General features: G+C 41.7%; 2 protein-coding genes across 17 annotated transcripts in view; both read left to right on the top strand.

The window, feature by feature from the left end:
• Positions 1-4,043, top strand: part of MTCL3 (MTCL family member 3) — a 95,473-nt gene extending 91,430 nt beyond the window's left edge. For 15 of the 16 annotated variants that reach the window (XR_009762256.1, XR_009762259.1, XR_009762244.1 and 12 more), the window contains one exon: positions 3,955-4,043. The gene's annotated coding sequence lies outside the window, so the exon portion shown is untranslated. The remainder of the gene's footprint in view (positions 1-3,954) is intronic. The other variant, XR_009762250.1, reaches the window with a different exon arrangement.
• On the top strand, positions 4,043-14,036 carry LOC133384163 (uncharacterized protein KIAA0408-like). The gene is made up of 5 exons (XM_061626084.1): positions 4,043-4,213; positions 6,571-6,846; positions 7,853-8,164; positions 11,319-11,398; positions 12,683-14,036. Exons 1-5 carry the CDS (start codon positions 4,043-4,045, stop codon positions 14,034-14,036), a joined length of 2,193 nt encoding a protein of 730 aa, XP_061482068.1.
• The last annotated feature ends 326 nt before the right edge of the window (positions 14,037-14,362 follow it).

Below are 14,362 nucleotides of genomic sequence, written 5' to 3'. Positions count from 1 at the left end.
ATGCAGCTGTAGGCTCACATGACTGAATGCTCCTCAATATCAAAACAATTCCCGAATGAGCATGTCAGGGAGAATGCTAGGTTTATGAAAGAGCATTCGATCACATCAGCCACAACTACAGACACAGGTTTGATGGCTAGACCTGAGTTTTCAGGAAGTGAAGAGAAATGGTATACACTCCATGTTGAAAGGAAGTGACAGATGTTTCCTTCTGGTATCTGGAGATATTGTTTGTGGCTGCCAGGTAAGACAGCTTTCCATAGCCTTGAGGGGGAGAGGGAATTTCCTCTAGCAATTCCTCATGACTTCTTGGCATGTACAGTGAATAGGTCAAGGGGATGGGGGTTGGAATTGTGCTCACTAGTCCCATTCCTACACCATATCCGTTCAGAGACCTTGTGAGAAGAACCCAATCTCATCTACAATTTGTATACATATAGAGTCTGTTCACAAGCTTGACGGAATGCATGTAGGTCAGGCAGGGCCAGTGGGTGTCATCCCAATGCCCCACTCTTTACACCTGTTGTACAAACAAATCCTGTTTCATGAACAGGGTTTTGGTGAAGTGTTATTCATAAAAAATGATTTTTTTAAATTGAAAATTAGTTTAATAGTTATTTGTATTTTTGACTGGGGCAAAAGTCTTATTCTTTAGCCCCCATAAAGAAGACCTAGAGTCTTATTACCATCTCCCACTCTCCAGCCTTGACCGTATTGGTCTGAATTCAGAAAATAAAATTACATTATGTTTTTAAACATAAAGAGGATTGTTGTAGGATGGAGAAAGGCAGAAGGGAGATAGACCACAGGTCATCAGCAGACCTCTGATCAACAACCACCTAGAGAGTGTTGGATGCTGGGATATTGGTCTGATCCTGCAAGGTAATCTTCTATTCTCAAGCAGCTGTTAATCAGGAGATCCAATCAGGGCTGATACACATACATCATGCCAAATATTGGCCCATGCCTTAACCCTCATTGGATCCTTCAGTCATGGTTCATTTGCTGAGCAGCAACCCAGTGGAACAGAGAATGAAGCATAACTACATAGCAATGAAAAGCCATAGACTCAGTTGTAACTGAAACTAATTCACTACTTCATTGACGTATGAAGCTTAGAATCATAAACAAAAACCACCTAGGGTCAAAATATACCCCAGAAATGCATTTAATTTTGCCATTGGGCTCTATTTAGCCCCCAACCAATGTTAGCAGATTGGGGTTGAAAAAGCCACTGATAAACTGGCTACCTTCCGTGGTGTTTGGAATATGTTTGTTTAGTGGCTTGCCCTCTTTTACACCCCAGGGCCATCTGGGTAGTGGCATTTTTTCTTGATCATGCAGTCCCATCTCAACCTCCACCTGCAGCATCCAGACAACGAGCATGGTGTCACCATTGCACTAGGGATAAAAAAAACAGCTCACAATGCAACAGGTGTGGGAAGTTCTGTTGCAAGGACCACAGCGTGACGGGAATGTATTGTCTGGGGAGGGTATCCATAGGTTGGCACCAACTATAGAGAAGCATCTCCAAATAATACTATATAGTTGAAAGGAATACTTTTCTTGCAGGTTTATTAAAGGGGTCAGAAAATACCCTACAAAACCATCAACGCCAGTTTTCTGTTGTAATAAAGTTAAAGTTGTTTCTAAATAATTTACAGTGTTTTCATGACTTTTTTTTACTTTAAAACATAGTTTTTGTTGTTTGTAATTGAAAATAAAATTCACAGCTTTTTAAAAGACCAGAAATTGTGTTGTTCACTTAATATGCATGGGGAACGGGCAAACATTTACTGCTCAGAAAAAGTCTACCACATTTAGACTTTAAATTTAAAGTGTTTTATGGCTCTGGGTGTTTGGGTATTGTCAAGCACGTTTGTGCTGACACCCCTTCCCTTAAAAAATGTTTCTTGGGGTAAAAAAAATGATCCCACCTTACCACCGGAAATCTCATTAGGGTCAAAATATCCCCAAAAACCTGATAGTGTGATCCCCCCCCCAACTCAAAATGAAGGCAAAAGCTTGACTTTCCACTTTTGCTTTGTACAGTTAATACACATGGCTTGGCCAAGGGGATTCTTGTAAAAAAAACAAAAACAATGGTAGACAATGCAAAATTGAAGTTGGCCTACCATTGTTGTAGGTGTGTGTGTGTACCTATAACTGTTCATTGGAAAGAGGGAATGGAAAGATTGACTGTCAGTGTAAAATCATCTTCATTAGCAAAGTTGCTGTCTTTAGATTTTAAGCTGCCTTATCAACAAAGTGTAAGATAGTAGGACATGGGCTGGGTCTTGGCCATCTCAGACCTTGCAAGGTTGGAAGAATTAATTTCCACAGCTAGGCCATTCAGGGAGAACAGAGGTTGCTCAGCATTACCTTGCAAAATTGAATACCACAGTCCTAGAGACAGGCTCACATTTTAATATGAACATTTATTAATGAATGATCTCTACTTAATTTAGGAAAATAATGGAATAATAGTATGTTGGTTATTTTTTCACACATCTCTTTTTGCATAGGCTTTAAACATATTTGTATTTTGTAAAAATTACGACGCTGCAAATGCAAATATAAAATGTGCAAATAAGTCAATCAGTTGTGTTTGTGTTCTTATAGACTCAATACTTTTACAGCATTGACAATCTATGGACATGTGTTTTGTGTGGATGATTTTTGTTCCAATATAATGCATGTATTTTTCCAGTCATTCATAAAGCCAGTCAGAGCACTATTGCTGAACCATGTCTTGATAATAAGTAAATTAATTACTATTACAGCAGGGCCCCGCTCATACGGCAGGTTACGTTCCAGACCCCCGCCTAAAAACAAAACCCGCCGCAAAGCGGAACTCCGTCAATAAAATGGCACTTGACATTCGAAAAACGCCGTAAAAGTGGAACAAGCGCCATATGAGTGGGGCCTTACTCTAATTGAAAGCCGCCGTATTAGCGGAACGCCAAAAAGCAGGCCGCTGATAAGCCAGGCCCTTCTGTATTATCACATTCCATGTCTTTCTGCATCATTCCTCTACAGATGGTCTTTCAGTACACCTCCTTTTGTGCAATAAGCATTTTTGCACCTGCTAAGAAATTACTCACCAATATTCTCTATCTGCTTTCAGTTAAATTGTGCAAATCATTTAAATACCCTGCCTGAGGTATCCTGCTATTTCTTTAAAACATATTTCGAGACCCTTGAATGGTTTCACAAAAGCGCAAGAAAAAAAATTAAAAATCATCATGTTCAGCATTGCATTTTCAACATTTTTTCAATGGTCTTGTGAACATACAGTACCACTGCAGAAAAAAACATATTTTAAAAGTCAGTTGTTGCTTATGTAGAGATTGCAGGATCTGTCATACAGAAGATTTCTCTTTCTGCATAGATTTTGAATTTCTTCCGCTTCCATTCCATCTCTTGCCGGAGATTAAGGGTGCAATCCAATCACCCAACCACCCCACTGGCAGGGCTTTGCAGAGTGACAGATCCACCACTGTATCCGCAGCCCAGCTGCTTATGACAGCTGTGGTGGAAAGTGGAGCCTGGACAATTGGGTTCAATTCCTGCACCAGCCTGAGGCCATCGTGCAGTGGCAGTGAGACTGGCCTGGAATCCCATCCTCAAAAACCCTCTTTTGGAGCTTTCCGCTGCTCTCTACCAACTGAGAACCCACCAGATTGTTACATGTTCAATGGCAGGCCAGCTTAGCCAGGAGAACTGAGTAGAGGGATGCCCTCGCTCAATCCAAGTGACATGGGGGGCAGATTATCATGTTACTGTGCATGGGGGGGTTGGATTGCCCTGTTATTGTGCTGCTGTTGTTTTTAAAAAGAAAAAACCAAGAGGTGTAGAATTGTACTTGGCAACCAATCTTTAATACAAATGACACCTGCGGGTTGTTCACGTTTTCTTTTTCTCTGTTCTTCTCCCTTGCACCCCATCCAAAAGCTGGAGCCAAAGGCAAGAAGGCCCGTCCTTTAATAACTCCCGCATTCCAGGCAAGTCTGAGACACTTCGCTGTTGAGCCATTGCAGCTATGGACCTACAGGCACAACTGGAGAGCACGACCGAGAGGAGCTGGAATAAAGAGAAGATGGAGCTTTTGGAGCGTTTTGACAATGAAAGGAAGGAGTGGGAATGTCAGTGGAAGGTCATGCAGAAGAAAATAGAGGAGGTATTTCGGATTATTCTGGATGTCAACAAACGTGTAAAAACTAACATTATGATGCTGTCTTAAGCAAAGGCTTCCAAGAAGCTCTCGCCACAGAAGCTGTGTTGTTGGAAAGAATCAGCCATTGTGTTCAACCCACTCTTCTACAGCAGGATAAATATTGAAAGTTGCTTTGTATTGTGACCGTCCATTGGTCCATCTAACTGGGTTCTGCCTACTCTGCAGTTGTTTCCCAGGCACAGGTGCCAGCTCTGCTCCCTGAGAGCCTCTCATTGGAAAATAGGAAAGTGCCAACGGTCCATCTAGCTCAGTATTATCTATGCTGACAGGCAGCAGTTCTCCAGGATTTCAGAGTGGGGACATTCCCTGCCCTATACCAGGGATTGCAGACAATGCAGAAGCTCTACCACTGAGCTACAGCCCTTGAGGATGCAGTTAGGATCTTCTGCATGGGAAAAAAGGCCACCTTTGTCTTACTGTTAGAGAACAGCTTTTACATCTTCCCTAGGCTGCCCAGTCTACTGCAAAACTGCTCTTATAACTGAAAAGAATTTACTCAGTAGCAGACCCCATGGTGGGGCCACACTGCTCACCTGACTTCCCTCTGGCTGAGTTGCTGTGTGGGAGGGGAGAGGTTGGTGCAGGGCAAACACTCTGGCAGGAGCACTGGATTATGATGGTGGTGGTGATGATGTCACCTTTTTGCACTCAGGTGTCTCTAAGCAACTTGCACATTAAAATCAGAGACAAACAAGAACGAAAATACTCATCCAAAAATATATTTAAAAGGAAATAAGTCCTACCCACGCCACTTAAAGGATAAGTAGAACAAAGGCCATTGACATATCTAACTGCCTTGCCCTGGTCATCAGTCTGGCTGCTGAGTTCTGCACCAGTTGCAGTTTCCAAACCATCTTCAGAGGCAGCCCCACATATCATGTATCGGAGTAATCTAATCTAAAGGTTACCAGAGCATAAACAAAGAGAAGTTAGGCTATTCCTGTCCAGATTGGCTTCGCCAGTGTATTTGCACTGTGCCAACTTTGCCACCTCTCCCTCCCCCCCCCCCCAGTATGCAGCAGCAACTCGGCTGGATGGAGGTTACATGAGTGGAACAGCCCTACCATGCCATCCAGGACTGCATTTACTAATGCGTATCATCGTCCATCTTTCTATGCAAGTCTACAGTTTCTTGTCCTCAGTAGATCTGGTGACAAAAGTTCCCTTCTTTCTTATACATATGTTAATATTTGAACACAATTCTCTTCCCTCTTTCCATTCTCCCTCCCTCCCACACCCAATGTTCATCACTGTGACTGTATAATAACAAGGGCAGGATGCAGAGATAAAGGCAAGGGGTGGTGGTGAGGTATTCTTAAAGCACCATTTATTGTATAAACATTAATCAGAAAACACAAAGGCTTTGGGACATTGCTGTGAAACCGTAGTGACAGTAACATGATTAGTGTAAGTAACATAATTAGTGTAGATCAGAGGTGGGCAATCTGTGGCTCTCTAAATTCTGTTGGACTACTGTTCCCATCATCCCTGGCCATTGTCCACAGTCACTGGGTCTGCTGGGAAATGAAGTCCAACACATTCTGGAGGGCCACAGATTTCCCACCCTAGCTGCATGTGTGTCTTTTTGGACATTGCTTCTTGAGAGAAATGATGAGCAGTCTTGTTTATTAACATGTAAAAGAATGTTTGCATCTGGAATCTAGTGACTCAAGAACAGGACACATTTATTCTGGCTCAGCCCTGCTATATTTATTGATGACATTCAGCAGCGAGAGACTGCAATAAACAACATACCGCAGACTAAATACAAATTGTATTTATACCACTCTGCATTCATTCGTTCTCAGCCAGCCCTCACACCGTTCCAATCCAAGGGTCAAGTTTAGTATAATTATTTCTTATGCTCCCCTAAATTGCAATTTAAACAGTGTATTTTGTTCATCGGTGCATGGAGTTTAATTCTGGTGGCAGTTTTGTATTTGCTGTGTTGGTTTTGCACGTTCACCCTATGTGTTCGCATTGACTCATCTGCCTAATGGTTTGCAGCTGTGGTGGCTGATACACCACACTGGATCTCTGCTGTTTAGTACTTTCCAATTCAGAGGGAAGTATACCTCTTAACAAGCTCATTGACCTCTTAGCAGTGTTTCTTGCAATGATGTTGCCACTGCTTTGTCCATCAGATGTTTTGTTTGGAACAGCAGCATGATTCCATATTATAAATGCTGCCCTGTTAATTTGTAAATTGCTTTGGGATGAAGGGGTGGGATTTGAAGAGGGGGTGAAACTGATATTCCTCTCTCAGATCAGAGGTAGATACAAAAAAGGCAGCAGTTGTTCCTAAATTATATCTGTCCATGTCCCTTGAAAAGACACCCCAGCTAACAATCCTAAATGTGGAGCAGTTTGTGACTGTGCCTAAGCTAGTAGAGATCACAGATGAACTCATGCCTCCCATAGTAACTGCTCAGGACTCCTTAGGGATACTACTTCCAAGTTTGAAAACTACAGTTCCACCTCATCAAAAAGCAACTGTATTTTCCCTAAGTACTTGCACTGAACTCCAGAATAATGCAAATGTTTTACATCTCAGTCCTATGTATGTCTTCACAGAAGTTCACGCCACTGAAGTTAGTGGGGCTTACTCAGTAAGTGCATATAGCATTGTAGCCTCCTGATGTCAAAGGATCTCTTTTTTAACAAAAAGGTTTACTATGCCACCAGAGATTTTTGATCACTTCATAAACAAAGAATTCTATGCTAGTGCCAGGATGCTATAATATGCTGGAACAAATGAATGAATTAATGAATTGTCAACAGCCAGCACCCAAGCATGGAGAAGACAGCCTGCTGCCTCTGTATGATTTACTGCTCTGATTTTGCCTTTTTCAATCAGGCTCTGCTCAGGCTGGGTAATTTTGCCACATTTCTACAGCACATGTGACTGGATTGTTTGTAGGCTCCCAATGCACAGATGTAGCAGACTAGCTCTTAGAGGAGACATGCCCATTACAACTGAATGAGTCAACAGGGCTAGCCTGTTTCTAATAAGGTGGCAAATCCAGATTTGATTCATAGAGATACAGAGGGGTGAGCTCTTCTGAGGAAAAGTAATTCTTACTCTTGCATAGTTCAAAAGTAAGAATGAAATGCGCCTTCAGTTCCAGATGTCCCTATTTTGACATCCTAGAATCCAGCGCAAGGCTCTTAGAGGTCACTGGGTAAGCCAGAGTAACTAGTAAGCTAGTAGCCCAGCCCATCCACTGAGTCCAGACTCACCAGAAACTTACCCAAGATAAATTGCTGTAAATTGAGACATGCTTCATTTGAGAGTTAGCATGGTCCACTGCTAAGAAACTTTTCAGCCCTTATCCCGCTAATGCAACAGCCACATGCTCATATGCTTTATGTTCGAAACAGGTACCATTTTAGGAATTTGCAGTACTTTCTTTGTATTCTGTAAAAGGAAATGAAGCTGTAGCCATTGGCTTGATAGTGCTTTCTAAAAATAAGTTGCAGATACTCCAGCCCTCCAATGATTCCAAACATTGGAGTTTAATGACACAAGCACAACATGAAGATAAATATCTTCCTTTGTTCATCAAGTTGATAGGAGCATTGTAGCCTAATAGAAGGCTTTTTGTTTCTTTCCAGCTTTATCAGGAGGTAAAATTAAGACGTGAGAGCAATATAAATGCCTTTGAGAATAAGGCCATTCGTAACAAGACACAGCAGCAGTCCATACATTCTCCCACTTCAGAATGGAGTGACACACCAGGACTGAACTCTAGTTCAGCAGACCAAGAGAGTTTGCTCACCAAGGCAGAAAAGGAGAGCAAGGACATGAGAAACAAGGGGAGAAACCATGGGATTGTAAAGGATACTCTGGCCTTTGAGAGTTATGAAGAATCTGAAGACTGCCCGGGCTTGAAAACAACCAAGAATTATACTCAGGATCTCAATATTGTGAGTAAAGTAGTAATGGGTGTTTCTCTGAGGGTGAATGGAGCTCAGGCTTCAACCTGTAACATGTCAATACAGTCTTGTAAGTGGCTGTTTAATGGATAATCTTAATGTGTTCAGCTCATTTGAGTCTATTCTGAGTCCACTAGAAGATGAAAAGATCAAATCAGCTTGACCTGAACTGAACTGAGTAAGTGTGAAACCATGCTAACTACGGATCTATGGAAGTGAATGTCACCCTGCCCTCTGTACCCAAAATATCTCTCCTGAATACTGAGGATTCAGGAACGTGGCAACCAAACTATGCTTCCCCAGACTCTTCTATTTGCTCTTATTTGTTGAAAATATTAGATAACTTAGCCCTTGTTTCTCTCAGTCTATGGTCTGGTTTAGGCATAACACTTGACTCCTCATGAATGATGGCTTGTAAACTGGGAGTCAGCCTGAATAAATGATCTCTGCCCTTTCTTCCTTTCCTGTCTGGAAAATCTTTAAATGCATTAGTAGCAGGAGACCATCTAGGGTCATGGTTGGACCTTGGATGACAAGAGAGTCAAAAGTATGCTAAAGCAGGATAAGGAGACTGCAGAGAAGCTGAAGGGGTTTTTTGCATCTGTCTTCACAGCAGAAGAAATACAGCAGATCACTGTGCTTGAAATAACTTTTGCATGGAGTCTGAGGAATTGAGTTACATAGCAGTGATGAGAGACAAAGTTCTAGGCCTAACAGACAAAATAAAAACTGATAAATTGCCAGGTCTGGATGGCATTCATCTGAGAGTTCTCAAAGAACTCAAATATGAGATTGCTGATCTTGTAACAAAAATATGTAACTTGTCCTTAAGATCTGTCTCCATCCCTGAGGACTGGAAAGTGGCCAATGTAACACCAATTTTTAAAAGGGAATTTGTTGGGGGGATCCCAGAAATTACAGGCTGGTTAGCTTAACATCTGTTCTGGGAAAACTGGTAGAAAGCATTGTTAAAGATAAAATAATCAAGCATATAGAAGAACAAGTATTGCTGAAGTAGAACCAGCATGGGTTCTGCAAGGGTAAGAAGTCCAGTCTCACTAACCTTTTAGAGTTCTTTGAGAGTGTCAACAAACATATAGATAGAGGTGATCCAGTGGACATTGTATACATTGTATATTGCCGACCTGGGCTCTTACTGGGAGGAAGGGCAGGATATAAATCTAATAAATAAATAAAGTAAACACTTGGACTTTCAAAAAGCTTTTTAAAAGATACTTCACCAAAGGCTGCTCAATAAAGTTAGCAATCATGGAATAAGAGAAGAGGTCATCTTGTGGATTGAGGAACTGGCTGGGAACAGGAAGCAGAGAGGAGGCATAAATTTACAGTTCTACAAATGAAGAGATTTATTTATTTAAAACATTTATATATCACTTAATCATTTGCATTTCTAATGTGGAAAGTGAAGTCCCACAAGGATCAGTGTTTGGAACTGTGCTTTTAACTTGTTCATAAACAATTTGGAGATGGGGTGAGCAGTGAGGTGACCATGTTTGCTGATGATACTGAATTGTTCAGGATCATTAAAAAAAAGGACTGCAAAGAGCTCCTAATGGATCTCTCCATACTGAGTGAATGGGTGGTAAAATGGCCAATGCAATGTAAACAAATTTAAAGTGATGCATAAACACAATTTTTAATTTCTTATGGAGTCTGAACTGGCGGTGACTAACCAGGAATGAAACCTTGGAGTCATTGTGGCTAGCTCGATGAAGATGGTGACCCAGTGCATAACAGCTGCAAACTCCACGCTGGGGATCATTCAGAAAGGAACTGAAAATAAAACTGCTGATATGGCTATGCTCTCCCTCCACAGCTGGAGGAAGTAGTTAGTTAGTTAGTTAGTATATTTGTATGCTGCTTTTCATCACCAGGTGACCTCCAAACAGCTTCCATAGGAAGAATAAAACAATATAATAAAAACAATTCAGCACATAATAATAATAAACAACTACAACAGTATCAATAAATAATAAATACTTTGTGGTATTACAAAATGTCACAAAACAGGCTCAAATCTCAAACCAATCTAGTCTGCAAAAGCTGGAGAAAACAGAGAGAGAGAGAGAGAGAGAGAGAGAGAGCAAATATACAGTAGAGCTCCATCATTGTATGACTGTCCATGTCTCCAAGAGGAGAAAGTTACACCACTGGGGCATCACTACAGAGAAGACCCTTCTCCAGGTCCTTCTCTGGAGAGAGTGATGTAGCCACTGATGTAGCCACCAATCTGGTGATGGAGGAGTTCTTTCAGGCATTCTAATGAGCACACAACAGCAGCCATCTTGCTTCATTGGGGCCACCCCGAGAAACCTACTTATAAGCTTAAGTTTTTACCGACCCCAAATAGGCAGTGCCCAAGGCCACTACCTTGGACTTCTACAGCTCAAGATCTTGCAGGCTTCTGAATAACAGTTGGTGGAAACCGCAGAGGGGCAGAGAGAGTGCTCTTGTGCTCAGGTCCTGCTTGCAGGTTTCCCATAGGCATCTGTTTTGCCACTGTGAGAACAAGATGCTGGACTAGATGGGCCATTGGTCTGATCCAAAATGGGCATCACTGCAAGCCATGGTTTACATAAAACATACTCCCTCATACCTGTGATTTCCAGAATCATGATTACAATCTCTGGTTTCCAAGAGGATCTGGATTATCCTTAACAAAGATTTGTTTCAATGACTGTGTAACACAGAACTTTGGAGAGAGAAAGGGAGCAAAGAAATTTCTTGGAAAGGGAAGGAGGAAGGGATGAGGGTGTTATGTATTCATCAGGCAAGCTTCTGATCTGGTAAACTGCAGGGTGCTTGCTTTATTTATTTATTTATTTATTTATTTATTTATTTATTTTGTTAACTCCTGCCCTGCCTTTCTGCAACAACTGTACTGAAGGTGGCTCTCAATAGAAAAAAACATCAAAACCACAGACATAACAAAACAATAATGTGAATAGCAGATAGGAGATGTTATGGTTTTACCAGGTCTGTATCTCAGTTATATCTTTGTGATGTGCCCCTTCTTTAATTTCCTCCGAGATGGAGAACGTATGTTATAGCTGTGTTTATAGCTGTTCTAGAAATTTAGTAAGAACCTGATCACACTAAAATATTGCCATTTGCATTTATATAGGCTCTTAAAGAACTTGCCAAAGTAAGTGAAGACTTGTGCAGCTACCAAGAGGAAATCCGTAAGAAGTCCAACCACAGAAGGTAAAACTTTGTTAGATATGCTTACTTTAGGCACATTTGAGACAAAGGGCCACATACAAACATTGTATGGGAGCTGGAAAAATGATCACAATGTTTAAGTCATGGGGGGGACTCTGTGGCCTTTCAGATATTGTTGGACTCCCAATTCCTATCAGCCCCAGCCAGCATGGTCAGTGGTTGAGGATGATGAGACCTATAGTTCAGCAGCATCTGAGGTGCGGTGGGGGCACAGGTTTCCCATCTCTGCTTTAAGTGTCCTTGGCTTAACAAAATAATAGAATATAGAATCATAAATTAATCTCTAGCCCTTTCTACGTGTAATAAAATTGGTTTATCTGAAATTAGTTCAGAGCTAACTTTTGCTACAGTGGGGCAGACAAATAAGACAGAACAGGAATTCCATTTGGGATAGATTTTTCCATGTCTCATATTATCTCATTGTGAAATAAGCAGCCTGGGGGTTCTGTTAAATCCTCCCCTCATTTAAGACACTGAGCAGCAAAACCACACCTTAATCCTTTCAAAGGATTCATTATTAAAGTTATTTTTCTGACATTAATAATGTAAAAAAAGCATGACATACTTTATGGGTAGTTCCCCCAGCTGTAATTGCCTGTGCAACCAAAGGTGACAGACACACTGGTTTTATCTCTTTGGCACTGATCCAAGGCAAGCTAGTCACACTTGAGTGCCATTGATAGCTGTAACTAACTTTATGTTCCATAAATTTCAGAGGCTTAACAGCAATCTACTTTCCATAGACTAGGCACAGGATCTGATTCACAGGAAATTGGGCAGTGCCTCTGTAATCCAGCAAACATCATAACTAACTGATTAAAGTTCCTTTTCTCCCTGAGGAATGTTTTGTGAGCAATATAAATAAACATCACTCATCATGCAGCCTAGCTAGTTCTTCTGGGGTATTCTGGTAGGACCTAGTATATAGTTCCCTTACGGGGTCAGAAATGGAGTTGCAAGACCTTTGAACAGTGGTATGTAATGATGTTGTGCTATTGATCCAGTACTCACAAGATACCTGATGTGTTGAAAAGAGTAGGTTTCAGGATATTTGCTGTCTTTAATTATCATACACCTCATGGAGTGCTATGAAATCATGAGGATTCATAGAGGTGTGTCCCAGTACATAGATAAAGAGAAGAGGGAATGGGTCTCCACTTCAAGTTCTACACTGACATTCTGAAACCCTTGTAGGGCTGATTCGGGTAGTGGAGAAAAAAATTAATTCACTGCTGCTCACATAAAATTTTTTCCTTATGTATGCAGAAAGAAGTTGTTTCCTGTCCTGGGAGAATCTATCGAAACTAAAAATACACTGATCTCACAAGAGGTGAACCATATGTGTAACAATGATACACAAACAACTTCAGTTGCATTTGAAACAGAAGAACAAAATAACAGGAAGAACTTGATGGGCATCAACCCATCAAAGGAGACTCCATCTAGTGCTCTTACTGGGATTGAGAGAACAGGCTTTTTGCCTTGGCAAAAAAGAGAAGCTCCTCCCATTCCTCCGAGAAGCACTTCTCGGCATTTGACAAGCTCTCTAGCACACATTTCTGAAGCATTAGCAAAAGATACAGGGCCCAAAAGCATCTGTGAGACCCAGGAGTGCCACAACGGAAATACATTGACTGATCCACCTTTTGCAAAACAATATGGTGCTCCAATGCCACTGACAAATGAATGGAAATCTGTTAGTGGGTCGGCAGTGGCTGCCACAGTGTCCATACAAAAAGAGGATCCATCTCTTGAATGCAAGTTGCCAGCAGGATTTTCTCACAACACTTGGTCCCATGATGCAAGCAAGGTTGGGAACAGTCCTAAAAATGGCTCTTTTCCACACTTTGTCCAGAAGAGCTGTTCCAATGGGAACTTGGTGCCCCAGAAACAGCATTCTAAATCACAAAGCAGTGGGCATTTTACCAGTGACTTATATGCCCCTGTGTGTGACACCCTGGGTGATTCTGCATACGGAACTGGAAAGACACAACGAAATGAAACGCTGGAGGCAAAAATTGATGAGTTTAACAGAACTGTGTTTCACACAGATAAAGGCCATGAGTGTCTGGAACAGAACCAAATGCTGCCAGTACCATCTGGTGATCCTAAACCCCATCCCATACTGCAGGATTGCAGGACTAGCAGAACAGAGTCAACCTGTGTTTTGAATCCCAGACTCTCTTCAAGAATGGGTGAAAAAGCCTACAAACCCAGCAAAACTGCCAAAGCTACAGGGCAGCAAAAGCAACTCAATGGACTCCTAAGTGGCTACCAGCAAATGCTTCATGAGCATGACTGGAGGCCCAGTAATTTGTCTGGTCGCCCACGATCAGCTGACTCAAGATCCAACTATGGTGTTGTTGAAAAGCTTCTGAAGAACTACGAAAAATCAACCGCCTTGTGGAACTCAAAACTCCACAAACAGCAGTGGGTGCCACCCAGTTCTGAATTTGCAGGTGGCAGCTGTGAGAAATTGGGTCACTATTTTGAAATGCTTCAGGCAGATCAGGGAAAGGAGGAGCAGCAGAAGAACTCAACCAGGCACATTGGACTTTATGCCAAGCATGGCAAAGAGAAGCAGAGATTTCCTGAGGTATGGTTTTTAACTGAAAAGTGATCCATTTCAATTCCTCCACTGTTCCTCTAAGAAGCTTGAGGCAAGACATGTAGTTAAGCACAACAGGGCTTTTCTTACATTCTTAGTCCCTGGCCCTCTTGTATCCTCACGACAATGCTGTGAGGTAGGTTAGATTGAGAAAGTGACTGGGCCAAGTTATACAGTAAGCTTCATAGCTGAGCTGGGTTTGTGGGGTTATTAAAAATTAAATATCAGATGCAGGATGAAAAATGGAAATGGACTGCCTTCAAGCCAATTCCAACTTACAGCGACCCTATGAATAGGGTTTTCATGGTAAGCAGTATTCAGAGGTGGTTTTACCATTG

The sequence above is a fragment of the Rhineura floridana genome, chromosome 4 (assembly GCF_030035675.1).
Source record: "Rhineura floridana isolate rRhiFlo1 chromosome 4, rRhiFlo1.hap2, whole genome shotgun sequence".
NCBI classification, from domain to species: domain Eukaryota; kingdom Metazoa; phylum Chordata; class Lepidosauria; order Squamata; family Rhineuridae; genus Rhineura; species Rhineura floridana.
Note: the sequence above shows the minus strand (reverse complement) of the source record. Positions and strands in the feature narration are given on the sequence as shown.